This window comes from Hetaerina americana, unplaced genomic scaffold (genome assembly GCF_022747635.1).
Source record: "Hetaerina americana unplaced genomic scaffold, ioHetAmer1.1.p SCAF_5, whole genome shotgun sequence".
Classification (NCBI taxonomy): domain Eukaryota; kingdom Metazoa; phylum Arthropoda; class Insecta; order Odonata; family Calopterygidae; genus Hetaerina; species Hetaerina americana.
Genome location: NW_027287095.1, coordinates 60,402,758 through 60,416,901, shown reverse-complemented (window position 1 = coordinate 60,416,901; position 14,144 = coordinate 60,402,758). Strand labels below are relative to the sequence as shown.

General features: G+C 36.5%; 1 protein-coding gene across 1 annotated transcript; it reads left to right on the top strand.

Moving 5' to 3' along the window:
* Positions 1-6,848: 6,848 nt before the first annotated feature.
* On the top strand, positions 6,849-12,400 carry LOC139694081 (galactosylceramide sulfotransferase-like). The gene is made up of 4 exons (XM_071592505.1): positions 6,849-6,898; positions 8,693-9,460; positions 9,801-10,044; positions 12,194-12,400. The coding sequence occupies exons 1-4, from the start codon at positions 6,849-6,851 to the stop codon at positions 12,398-12,400; spliced, it is 1,269 nt and encodes a 422-aa protein (XP_071448606.1).
* Positions 12,401-14,144: the final 1,744 nt, after the last annotated feature.

Genomic DNA, 14,144 nt, shown 5'->3' with positions numbered 1-14,144 from the left:
CAAAGCGAAGTCGTCCGGCTTCCTCATAAATTCTACGAATTGGTCCATAATAACTCTTCTCCCCACCTTTTCATGAGCCTGCCTTCGCACCTCCACGACACACAGCTGACTGGGCCGAGTTCCGTAGTTGCCAAGATTTATTTTCGCTGAAGTACCCATCAGGTATTCTAGGGTGTTATAATTGAGGCGGTTCCCCGTTGCCTTCCTCAATTGTATTTTGAACGTGGCGCCGTCACTCAGTGGCCGCACCCCCAAACTCCCTGGGGGTTCAGGCGCCTTTCCAGCCGTCTCACTGAAGAACAGACGCTGCACGGTTTACCATTCGTCTGGTTCCTATCCTTTGAACCTTCTGGTATGAGTGACCCTACTAGGAGCAGATATAATTACTTCAGTCAGCATAACTCAAGGCGTCATCTGAACGCCCAAACCCTTCCAACTTGCCAAGGACCATGGGGAGGGGTTACATAAAAACTCATGGCCACTGAAAATTGCTGTTAGTTAAATGAGGGTGAACATTATTGCGAGAAAATAATTAACAATAAATAATAATTCTGTCTGGGGATGCTTAAAATTATGGGCCCCTTAACACCCTACATTGATGCCTAAGTCACCAATTCATCCCAACCCCTCCAATACTCTCCCTTTTTCCAGTTACTTATTGTTGTTGATCTAATTTTTAAAAAATACAGATTTAGAACATTAGAATTTGCAATTATTGGCGCTGTGCTATGATGAAATTGGGGATCTGTTTAGCAATTCATTGTTCGTTGCATGAAGTTAGTCGGCAAAACAATGATGCAAGGGGGCCGCTCAGATTACTCAGCAAGCTTTTGGGGGGATGGATCCATTAATCCCGATGCATGAGAGGAGAGGGTTGGGATTCGAGCGTCTGATTACCCCAAATCCAACAATATTTCATAAGTGTCAACAACGTAACCTCTATATTTTGCATTTATCGTGCATTATATGAGAGCATTCCTATTCACGAAAATGATCAGAGAATGTATACAATGAATTCGTTGTTTAGTCAATTTAGCTCCGTACTCATTTCACGGTAAAAGAATTTAGCGGATTGGAAAAAATAGTGTCGTTAGAACAAATATATCTGAATGCTTAAAATATATAAATGTAACAATGTTCTATCCTTTTATACGGATCCACGTCATAACCTCGAGGGTGTGATACGGGTATCTTATTGGGCAGAGCATTTGGCTGCAGGTCGGCGGTTCCCGGGCTCAAATCAAACATTCCCACCGTAATTTTAAGAGGATCCATTTCCTGCTTATTAAAACTCCGCGGAAATGCAAATAGAGGTGCAGGAAAAGTAATTGGGACCCTACCACGAATGGGTTAATTTCACACTCATTAAGGCATGCTTTGGGGTTGTATTTTAATTATGTCAGGTTACTGGGGGACCAGGGCGGGAGGGTGTGCAATTTTATTACGTTTCATCACGGGGGTAGGGTGGTTAAGAAGGAATCTTACGTGAGATTTCCCATTGAATTACTTCAGTCATTGTTTGCAAAGAAAGCATTTTAATTATCCTTGGTAAAAAGAATGTCTAACTGTCACTTCAGAATTACAAATTACGAATTACGTATTATATTCTGACAGCATGACAATAAATAAACAAGTTTTCATTCATGATGTTTCACTTTTTTTCGGAAAAACGCGTAACTTAAGTAGTAAGAAGATGGTGATAGTGAAATGTGAAAGAAAAGCGAAAGACGCCAGACCTAGATGTGCTGTCTTTAAGATCCTGTTCAATATATTAACTCTACTGCCGATAATTACGTGAGTTGGGAAGGGAGAATCATATCTTACTGATCCTTACAAATGGAAGGGGGATTAAGAGCCGAAAATGGCCTTCCGTAATCAGGGCGGCCCCTACCGCACGGCATAGGGTTTGCACCGGTCCACTCACTCTCCCGCAATATTAGTGAATCACGGAAAGAAGAAAAATAAAAACGAGCTCACCGTAAACGAGGCAGCAGGCCGATAAGAATTTATGTAGGCAATAAGATTTTTTCGTTGCCGATGAAACACTTGATGCGACCTTGATGATAAGACACCTTAACTGTGGCCGTTGTTTAGGGATTGGCCGGAACTATCCCGTCGCAAGACTAAATAGTGCAGGCGGTATTATCAGGTTGATAACACAGTTTTGACAAGGAGGCGTGGTTCGTGGAAAAGTTGTAATTCATACGAAAGGGTGCGAAATCAAGATAGCCATGTTTTCACAATAAATTAACTGGACAGACGTCAATATGTCGCAAAACATAGGAAGGTAGTAGTCGGTACCTACTGATCTGAGACCTTGAGACTCATAAGACAGGACATGAGTTGCGGCGAACTTGGATGAAAAAAGATTTCATTTAGCACGTAAGTAGAGTTGATTGAAATTTAGAAAACACTTTTGAGTCCCATAGACATAAGTGCTTCGAATTTAAAAGCTTTTAGAATCTCAGGTAGTCATTAAACAGGCGAGATCATTTAATTAAGATTGTCTAAATGTGATTTGTTCATGGTAGAAGAATCGAAACCGGGCTGTATTCGAAATGAGGTTGTGAATGAATTAACGTATTCACAGGGAAAAGGCTATAGGTGCATTATAGCATGATTGGGAGTGATCCATGAAATCCTGGTATTGTACATGTAGTCATGAAGGTTGCTCAGATAAAAAGGTACCTACTGAGCTCTTTTGCATTTCTTATCATGCATCATTAATCAGGGTAAAATATGAAAATGTGAGGGAAGGGCCCCCAAGTAAGTGTTATCCTAATTGGAACAGAATCCAGCAGAATTCACAGTTAAAGCTCCCAGTAAAAATGTGAAATACTTGAACCATTCTCCACACAACATCCATCCAACTATTGCCAGAATACAGATGTAAAACTGAGTCCATCTGGAAATGCAACCTAAGTGTTAAGTAAGGTACTTACATTACTATCATATTAGAAAAATTAGACAAAAAAATGTCCAGTGAATAATGAATTATCCTTTCTATCTACTCCTATCTTCAGTAATATGTCCGTTAACTTGACCTAATTTAATCTGCGTAACACGTTCTTGAAATAAAGAAAATCAAAAAAATACATTCTGATTGCACTCGATGTTACTTTCCACTAGTGACCTCATTATTACTGTGGCATTGTTTGTAGGTCTCCCTTTCCTGAACCCAAGCTGATCATCTTATAAGAAATCATTTATCCTGCTCTACAATTTTTCTATTATAATTCTAAATACTACATCAGCTGTGAGTGAAATCAAACTTATTGTTCCATATGTCCTCACATATGGCTGTCTTCCCCTTTTTTGGGATTGGAACTAGCACTGATCTGATGAAATTAGACTTACACATTTTCTGGACCATTTAGCAGTTTTGCGGTTATCTTATGTAATATCAATTTCCTTAATGCCCTTTCTATCTCACAATCATGTAAGCCTGAACCTAAGTTATCCTTATCTACATCATATTTTCTATTACCAAACTTACTGGCCTAATATCCTTACCATATAGATTCTGTATGGATTCTTTCTCTCTTCAATATTTCCCAGTTCAATTAATAATTTTACTCAAGCTTCATTAATGGTGTGCATAGGTTTCCCCCTATTTATTACCTGATAGATGTTCCTCCTTTCAGCACAGCATACCCATTTCACCCTTCCTTCGCTTCTCCACCATACTTCTTTTGCCCTATTAGTTTACCACCTCGGTTAAATATTCAACTCTTTGTGCTTTCTTCAAGCTAATTCTGAGTTTACATTCTTCCATTTCTTTATCCCACCTTTCATCCTTATCATTTTGTCTTTAACCCATATTTTCCTTGTCTTTTTCCAACTAACTGTCCCCGCAGTGTCATTCATGGCTTTTGATATATTTTTTTGAGATGTTCTCATCTTTCTTCTACTCAACCCATCTCCCAATTCTCATTCATTAATTTTTCTACATCCAACAGATACTCCTTTCTTTTTGTTCTGTTTAATGCTTCTACACTCCATTTCCTGAGCCATCTTCCCTCTCTTATCTTTTTGAATCAGACTTTACACCCTATTATTACTAAATTGTGATCTGAGACCTAAGAGCATCTGCTCCTGGGAAACTGGGCAAATTGATCATGCCTTCCCTAAATCTGTGCCTGACCATAAAATTGAGTAGTTGATGTCTTTCTGGGTCACAGGGCATTCCATTTATACTTAGGCCCATTTTGTTATCTATATCAAGTGTTCGTTATGATTTATCCGTCTCTTGCAGTGTGCCATTGCTTTCTCCCTATGGATCTTTCATGCAACTAAATTGTAGTCCCAAACCTCATTACAGTCACTTAATTTGCTCACTACCATGATCCAATCCCCAATCACTATTGAATTTTTCCTTCTGAGAATGCATGCGATTATTTCTTCAATTTGACTGTATACCCTGTTGATTTCATCCTCCCTATGGTTACTTGTTTGCTGTAATCCCACACAATGATTAAGCTCATTGTTTCTGATTTTACCTATACTAATGATATTTTATCAGTCACTTGCTTTATGTTTACTTGTCTATGGTAAGCATAGAACAAGTGACTGATACTTCTTACTATCTTTTCGTTCATTACCAGAGCAGCCCTTTGATGGTGTCCTTCCCCTCTGCTGCAAATTATTCTATAGCTATCACTCCAGTAATCCCTACTATCCATTGATCTGTTCTTGCACAACCCAGAAATTTCTATACATATTTTTCTTTCACCTCCCACTTAATGCTTTCTAAAGTCCGACTATATACTCAACATCATCCTAGCATTACTAGTCCTATTTTAACCTGCCATGTCCTCTTCTGTGTCTTCTTCAATGGTATAACATCATGATTAACTCAGAAAAGTTCTTCCACCACTATTTCCCACGTACCAGGTGCATTTTTCTACGCATTAAAATGAACATAATTCCTGCTTTTCATAAATAAATGCATCTTAGTGGTTGAATTCATGCTGTATTCAGACACCAGAAAGTTCCTCAGCCATATGATGCAATATGTTATACCTGTACCAGACTAAGGAAATTGTTGTCCTTTCTACACTAAGAATGATAGTATTAGACTGAAATCCCTATTACAGCAATTTAGGCAGCTTACAGAGTATACATGTATGCTTCTCTGGTTTTCTGTCTAAAATAGAAACAGCGCTTGATGAAATGAATGATATGAACTATTATACAGCCATAAAGTTTGCAGAGAAATCAAAACTGAATATCAATGAAACAGTTTCTGGCGTCACTTGGTGGAAATTCTTCATATTGAAATTAAATTTAAAATACTTTGCCTTTCCACATAAACCACTTTTATTACTACCTAGGTTTCGTTATGGTATAACATCATCAGGTGCTGATGATGTTATACCATAACCTGATGATGTTATACCATAACGAAACCTAGGTAGTAATAAAAGTGGTTTATGTGGAAAGGCGAAGTATTTTAAATTTAATTTCAAAAGTGAATATCAAATTGATTCAGATAAATAATAACTTTTTGGTATCCTTTTTAAAAGACAATGGTTCAATTCCTAAGATTTTGACAGTATTGATAGCAAAATCTATTCTATTGCATGCCCATTCTTATCACGAAGCTTATATTAATATTACATATTTTGAGATAATATGCAAAAAATAAATAGCATGCAAGTCCAGCAAAAAATGATAAACACATTATGTAACTGAATAATTGTGTTGCAACATAACATTAATGTACAGTTATTCTTAACGGACAAAAGAGATTTATGTTTTCATTCTATTGACACCTATTTTCAGATATTTCTTCAACACATTTTCTACCAGGCAACTTTACCATGAAACTATGGCAAGCATTCATTGGATTTATATTTTTTTCCATTATTATCCTCATTTGCAGCCAGCTGATTCATTTCTATCAATTTGAACATGATGGATGCAACAATAATGGGAACACAACTCATAATGTCCATACATATAGGTAAGGAGGAGAATTTTGCTGCTTTTTCAGCAATACATTGCTAATTAATACTAATGATATAGATATTATTGATAACATTTTAATGGTTGGTGAACCATGAAAAAGTACACAGGATATAAAATTAATGAGGCCCATTAGGCTGAAAGTTTCGGTGAATTTAATAATAGGAAGATAAGACTGAACAATTATTTCCTTATTAGTATCTACCCAACCAATTACATTCTGAGTAGTGAAGCTACTAACGATTGTTTCTGTTTGTCTGAGTGTGAGATCGTATTCCATTAAAGTTAACTTGATTTTAATTCTTTATGAATTTCAGTAAATGGACTATGCATACATGTACATAAAATGCCAGTGAAATTATACGTAAATATCAGAGGTTAACTGAGGGTGTCCACTCATTTTCTACATCCTAATTTCCAAGTTATTCCTAATTTTCCTTACAAAACTGCCCTATCATTTTCCTGGATATTCAGAATCTGATTGGGCACATATTTCTTGTTTATAATTTCTCATTGATGTGAATTGTTGTCCACTGGTACCTCCACAATTTGTCTGGCCATATTTTTTGCTTTTTCTCTGGAGCCTGAGGGTGGAATGGCTTCAACTGCTTATGCCAAACCTTAAAGTTCTGTTTAGGCAAAAATTCTGACCTTCTTTCTGATTGTTAAACAATTTTTTAAATAAATTGAATAAGTATAATTTTCTACCTATTTCCTCAGTTGCCGCCTGAATGCCTGAGTGGCCACCCTGGTTAATCTATTAGAAATGTAGTAATTGTCCCTCGAACTCAATAGAAAATAGCATTTTATTGCATATACATATAGAGGTTCACTGTTTGCGCCAAATATATAAACCACACTCTCAAACCATAAGTTGTGCTATGAGGATAGAAGATATGAGGACAGAGCTCATCAAGTACAAACATGTTTGGTATGTGAAATTCACAAATATGGAGGCCAGTTTCCATGGTTATGGTATCTAAAAAGTCTTATCTAGATATAGCTAAGGATGATTAGAAACACCACCTATGTAAGCGCAAAGGACTCTACAGCTGAAAGCTGAACAGTCTTATCTGCTTGACTACCACACTACTCCATCTCATACATGTTTCATGAAGTACTTTGAACCTTCTCACCCGAAAAAGTTTGCGCTGAACAGTGAAAACAGATTTAACATTTCTGACACTTTAACATTTCTGATGCTAATTATTTCTACTGTTAATCATAAATCACCACTTATGCCAATCACTAATCTGGATAATTAGAATCTGCTAGGATATTTGATTATAGTATTCTAACTATTTAATAATATGAATGGTTTACCTTATGCATAGTCATGGAGTATCTGTAGCAGGGAAGCATACGTCAGGATTCAGGACCTGTTAATGCATTCATTGCAAGTTGTGCTCTTCAGCCCACATCAACATTTCTTGTGCATAACTTGCAAATTTTTATGTATAAGTGGATCCATCTTATGAAAATTATTTCCACAATATACACTGTAAGATTACTGGAAGATGTTCAGCAAGTAGGACAAAATCTAAGAGGAAATGAATTAGAGTGGCATAAGGAATAGAGAACTTTTTATTGAATGCATCAAGATTCAAGAGACTGCAGTGTAACAATGTCTACATGGCCAATCGCCACACAAAAAAGAAGCGCGAAAGTAGTAAAAAATTTTAGGCACTCTAACAGATATGGCATTACTTAATCATCTATACTAAGAAAATAAACGATTAAAAACCATGATAAGCATTCCCAACATGTGATTTGATTAAATATCTATTCTTTAAGTACAGTAAAGTAGAAACAGATTGACTGGACACTTAAAATTATACACCAATTTAGTGAACAGTATAACTGAAGGGAAAGATAAAAGATGAAGATTCAGGCACAGCTACTTAACAAAGAGGAAGAAGCTGGAAGTAAGAGTGAGTAGATGTCAGAATAGGAAGGGGTGAGAGAAAAAATGTAATAGAAAGGAACAAACAGAATCAGTTATCTTGAATATTCAAATTGAAAAACTAATTAAAGTTCAATTTGGATCTAAAGGATACATAAAAATCAAAACACACTCTAATGAGTGGACCTCATGGGCTTGATTTGTGACCAGTTTTTCCCTTTCATATTTCCCAACCAATATCTACACATTACCCAAAGCCTATTTGTATTTAGTACACATTCAGCGGTCTGAATTCAGATTGGTCATTCACTTCCCTCATGACTCAATACATTCTTCATGCTCACCCATTTCATAATAGTGCATCTCCATCAGGGTTGGTGGGTTTTACATTCATTCTCATAATTAATGGAAAATCTCAATAATCCAGTGAATTAATGATTCGTCAAAGTAACCCTTGATCAACCAGATTTTGTCGATGGACTCCCTCAGATTTATGCAAGTTGTGGGATTTTTAGGGCATCAAATCATCCTTAGATTACACAAGCAGCTCAAAGGAAGGAATTGATCGCCTTATCCTTTCTTTAACGATTTCACATGCTGAATGGTTTAGTACAAGTTGAGCTCTATCTTTAACTATCAAACCAAACTTGGGGAAAATAAATGTGTTTCAGAGGTTAAAAGAAAGTTTTATCTCACCCTTACAACATTGGAAAATTTTAACATTATAACACTAGCCTTAAGTAAGTACAACTATTATTGCTATTCTTGCCTCCAAAGCCATTAATAAAAAATTAACAATATTATCAAACTCTTATATTTCAGGGATTCAATGGAAAAGAAAATGTATGTGAAATGTCTCAAAAAAACATCTGTATTTTTTCTTAAGGTACACAAATGTGGAAGCAGTACTGTCCAAAATATATTGATGAGATTCGGTAGGCACCATCAGCTTTATTTTGTATTACCAGAAATCAATAATTATGTCGGCAATCCAAGTCATTTTTCTCCAGAGTTAATTGGACAAAATGTCAGACTTCCTGATGGTGAGAAATATGATATTTTTGCTCATCACACTCGATACAGCCATAAAGAGGTAAGGAGCATCATGAAAAAAGAGGCACCATTTGTAGCAATAATGCGAGAGCCAACTGCTTTACAAGTATCAATGTATTCCTATTACCAAATGGAACATTTTTATGGTGTCAGTTTACCTAAATTTTTACAACTTAATCTTACCTATCTTGAACAAGCACCAAGGTTTTGGGAGAGAGTTGGTAGGAACCAAATAGCCTGGGATTTAGGAGTGACAGATGCTGAGATGAAGATGCCATATATATTTGAGAAATTAGCAAATAAGGTGGAGAATGAATTTGATCTAGTGATGATCACAGAGTTCATGGAAGCTTCGCTTGTCCTTTTTGCTGATCTAATGTGTTGGCCACTGGAAGAAGTTCGTTTTATCCGTCTAAATGCATTGCGTGAAGTGGATAATTCAAACTTTAAGAAACCTGTGTTAACGGAGGAAGAAATGAGTATGCTGAAAAAGTTGAATAACCTTGACATTCAACTTTATTCCCACTTCAAAGAAAGGTAATAATTAATTTATTATGGAGCAATATATCCACGCCTAATTTTCTTCATACATTCATAAAATAGGTACACATTCAATTGTCTAGTGCACTGGGATTCATGCCATTGATTTTGAAGTTATTAGCTTTGTCATTTAGTCTTGAATGTATTTAATTCCACTATTAAGTTTCCAATCATAATGCTGTTCAAATTATCTCTTCCATATACAGACAGATCCCTCTATAATTATTTAATATATAACTTTTATTATTGTTATTCAAGATATCTGTAAATATTTGTGATCAATACAGTACCAGAATGTTGCTTTGAGCAATACAATGTCATTTCCTGAAAATTACAGATTCAAGAGGCGAATTTTGGATTATGGTGCTGAAAGAATGATATCTGAAGTGAATCAATTGATTGATATGAATTCGCAACTCTACAACAATTGCAATCTGAAAGTTCTTGAACATGGTGAAGGGATATCATCGGTGATTCGGTATGAAGCAGAAATAAATGCTCCTTTGATTTGCAAAGAAATTGTCCTAAATGAACAAGATTTCACAGACATTATAAGAACTGAACAAGAAGAACATATCAAAGTGATCAGAAAACTGGAAGATTTTTTACATAACTAATCATGTATTTATATTTAACATCATTAAATAAATAACAAAACCCGTAGCATTGTAATTTACAGCCCCTTAAGTAATTTCCTAAAGGGAATTCTCCCATACCATAGTGGGAGGAAAGAATTCTGCAACCTGGATGAACCAATTATTTATAGTGAAGTGGCCACAATAAATCTGTTGCCCCATAGAATTTGAGAAGCTTAATAGTGTTTTAATAATTCCCAATTTTAGTAAATAATAGATAAAAAGTTTGACATTATGGAAAATGATATTTCAATTTACTTCAACAATTCATTTTGTCTCTCCCACGGCCCTACCTTGACGTGGTGGAAGAGCTTGTGTGATCAGATGATCCTTAGAGCTGTGCTGGTGGGAATAATGAGAATTGCTCCGGGTAGAGTCACCCATGCCAGATAGGTCGAAGATTAGTAGCCAGATGAAAGGTAGTCTGTGCAGCATCTGTTCCTCAGTGAAGCTGCTGCAAAGGTATCTGACCCCAGTAGGGTGGTCATTAAGTGATGGTGCCATGTTAAAAACATTATTAAAGAAGGCAACGGGAAACCACCTCAATTACCATTCCCAAGAAAAATATGATGGACAATACAGAGATTTTGAGTCCTGGCAACCACGGGGCTCGGCCCAATCGGCCATGTGTCGTGCCCGGCAGTGGGGGAGGCAAGGCTTCCGCGGTCGTCATCCCACGAAACCCTTGTAAGGGAAAACCAGCTGCAGCAGGACAGAAGACGCAGGAGAAGAAGACCAAATTAGTTAGAATAGGAACATGGAATGTTAGAAAAATGCCGAGGACAGGAAAATTAGAGAATATTTTACAAGAAATGGAAAGAGTAAATACAGATATTTTAGGTTTATACGAGGCGAGATGGAAGGATAACGGGGATTACTGGAATGATAGTAATAGAGTAATATACAGCAGAGGGGACGAGATCCAATGAGGGGTTGCCATAATAGTGAATAAAGAGGTAATAAGACTATATGGACTGATTCGTAGCATCTATGAGAAAGGAATCTGACCAGAAGACTTTGTGAGATCAGTGTTCGTTCCTATTCCGAAAAAGATAAAAGCTACATCATGTGAGGACTACAGAAAAATAATTTTGATTTCCATGCAGCTGAAGTTGTTCTCAGGATCCTAAATAAAAGGATGGAGAGCAAGGAAAATGATTACTTAAGAGGGATGATCAGTTTGGGTTTAGGAAGGGGAGTGGCACACGGAATGCCATCGCAGTAATGAGATCATTAATCAATAGGAATATTGAATACAATCAGGAGGTATTTGCCTGTTTCGTAGATTTCAAAAAGGCATTTGATAGAGTGAATTGGGAGAAACTCTTCAGTTTGCTGCAGAATATTGGAATAGATTGGAGGGACAGGAGACTTATCTGCAACCTGTAAATGACTCAGACTGCTTAGGTGCGAGTGAGGAATAGAAGAGTCCATATGGGCAGTGGCAGGGTTGTCCATTGTCAACAGTGCTGTTCAACGTAAATGTGGAGGAAATGATTAAAGAGGCATGTGAAAAACTGGAGATAGGAATGAAAGATGGAAGGGAATTCATAAATTCAGTTAGGTTCCTGATGACCAAGCCTTAGTTTTCCAGTCAGCCATTTTAATTAATGATGCAAGGCTGTTTAAGATTACAGATAATCTCAGATGTTAAATGTTATTCATCAGAGATGAGTCTCTCTTCATCACCTAATCAAAGGACAACTCACTCACCTGCTAAATATCATGAGGCAGTTAAGGGAAAAGATGAGTGTTGAAGGCACATCTAATATTGTTGTTAAAACATGGAAAAAAATTTTGTCTTTTTATAAAATTAAAACTTTTGTGGTTTTTCACAACATATCTTCATCAATCTTGAGAGATAGAATATGGTATTAAAACAATTTTCTCAGTAATATTTTCATTGACATCTTCCAAAGAAATACAATGTTAATAATAATAATGGTATAGAATAGTGGATCACCAGTTTCCTCAGTGTACCTGGGAACATTTTCAACTTGCCTACATTGAATTTCTGCAAACCAGATTGAATATCCAGCACACAGCAATACTGTACAATATATCAAGTAAAAACACTCACAACTGTCCCCTCTAGGATAGGGGCCCTAGTGAAATTGAGCTTGGCAATTCAATAAGTACATCGAAAATGGGAACTCAAAAGGAGTGCATGGAGGCCCTCAAACGGGACCTGCTCGCATATGATGCCGCAAGCCTGATCTTGGGGATATGTATTTGTGGTTATGATGAGGATGTATTTGTGGTGCAAGGAATCTGGAACACATTTCTCACAAAAAACCTTTGAGATAGTTGAAAATCTGAAGAATTAGGCAACTCTCTACCAACTGCAAAGACAGAGAAGTACACCTATGATCAAACCTCTTTCCCCAAATACATCAGTGTTTCCATTTCCTGGTGTGGTGGCCATAGCCACTGAGGCAAGACAATGATTCAGGGTAGACCAACTTCCAAGTATGAATATGATGACAAAATACAGATAATGGGAACACCCATGAAGGAACCAAAAAGACTAAGGCCATTAGGACAAATTCCACTTTCTTCTTCCAGTAGTGTGTCCTGCTTACGTCAACCAATTGTCAAATCATTTGCCATCAGCCCCAATGGTTGAATGATACTGGAAGACCATCCATGAGGCTACAGAATTATATAATGGAGACACCTGCTCTAACTCTCCATAAAGGCCATTGCGACTATCACCTGTATGATGTGGGTGGGTCCCTTTTAGTCACAGAGAGTAAACAGTAAAAAACTTCTCGTGGACGAAATTCTCTAATATCCACAAACACCTTTCCAGAATATTCTCATTTTTTTCTTACAGATAGAGAACCTATACTATTTTGGCTGACTGAGGGGCAAAAGGTGATAATTGGAGAGTTTTTCTAGTCTGAAGAACCCAATAACCTACCTCAACTTTGTATACAGGGCATTCACTTCCATGAATGACACCCATCTTCTGACATGTCCAGCCAGTGTGTAAGGAGATAATGAACAGAGGAACTCAAAATTAGATATCACAAGGAGAATTCATTCATTTATATGGTCATTTGCCAAGCTGCTTCAAAATAATAGTACAACTAACCTATCAATGACATACACAAACTATTGAATGCCTTAAGATACTACTTCACCTGAGCTACTAATTTCGATTTTAAAGAACATGGAAGTCCACCCAAACATTGTATTCTGCATTGAATGCCTCTGGAAAATAGGCTTCATCCTTCCATTCAGGAAGTGAACAGTTTGAACTAGAGCTGAGGGGTAATTTCTTATATTATAAATCACTCAATGATATTCTTCTAAAACGCATATGAATATTGCACCAGTGTTTATTCTCTAAAAATGCCCGGGTTTTAGTATCGTTTAGTAGGTTTTAGTGCCCATCATTTAGTATCAGTAATGATCTCAGGGATGATTATATTTCCTTTTCCATTTATATTGCTTTAGACCCTAATGATTTTTATTAATACAGCCTATGTTTTGGCACTGATTGGTACCAATACACAGATTTAAATTAATGTGTGCTAATACATACATATTGCACAACTTACAGGGAATCGGCATCTTGGCATTTAGTGAAATTTAAACACCAGCCTCAAAAAAATGCCAAGATTAAATATATGAAAAACAGGTAGGTATACGATGTGTTCAAAGAACAACCTAAAGGTTCCAGTCATCTTTAAGTGAGGAGCACAATTTTGGCAAGTATTGTTACCAAAATTGCATTCCACACCTAAAAACAATATTAAATATAAAATTCCAAAGAAACTGCGGGAGATGCCGCAACAGTAACTTTTAACGGAGTCTTCCGCTAATGTGCATTTCAATGCAACAATTTCAGAGTCAAGGCGAATGATTTCTACACTCTAAATATTAAATTTAGGTTTTCAAAATAATAAAAACCATTTTGTGCAATTTACAAAGTAATTTGCATTATCACTGAGATTTTGATGCTGCCGATTATTACATATTAATTGTTTTTTTTTAATTTGCCCTGACAACCAATCTACAAAGAGAGAAATTACCTAAAA

Excerpts from the sequence above, each read along its gene's own strand:
- LOC139694081 (XM_071592505.1), top strand. The coding sequence starts at position 6,849 with ATGAGGATAGAAGATATGAGGACAGAGCTCATCAAGTACAAACATGTT. Across the intron at positions 6,899-8,692 it reads ATCAAGTACAAACATGTTTG|GGATTCAATGGAAAAGAAAA; the intron begins GTATGTGAAATT and ends CTTATATTTCAG. Across the intron at positions 10,045-12,193 it reads AACAAGAAGAACATATCAAA|GATAGGGGCCCTAGTGAAAT; the intron begins GTGATCAGAAAA and ends TGTCCCCTCTAG.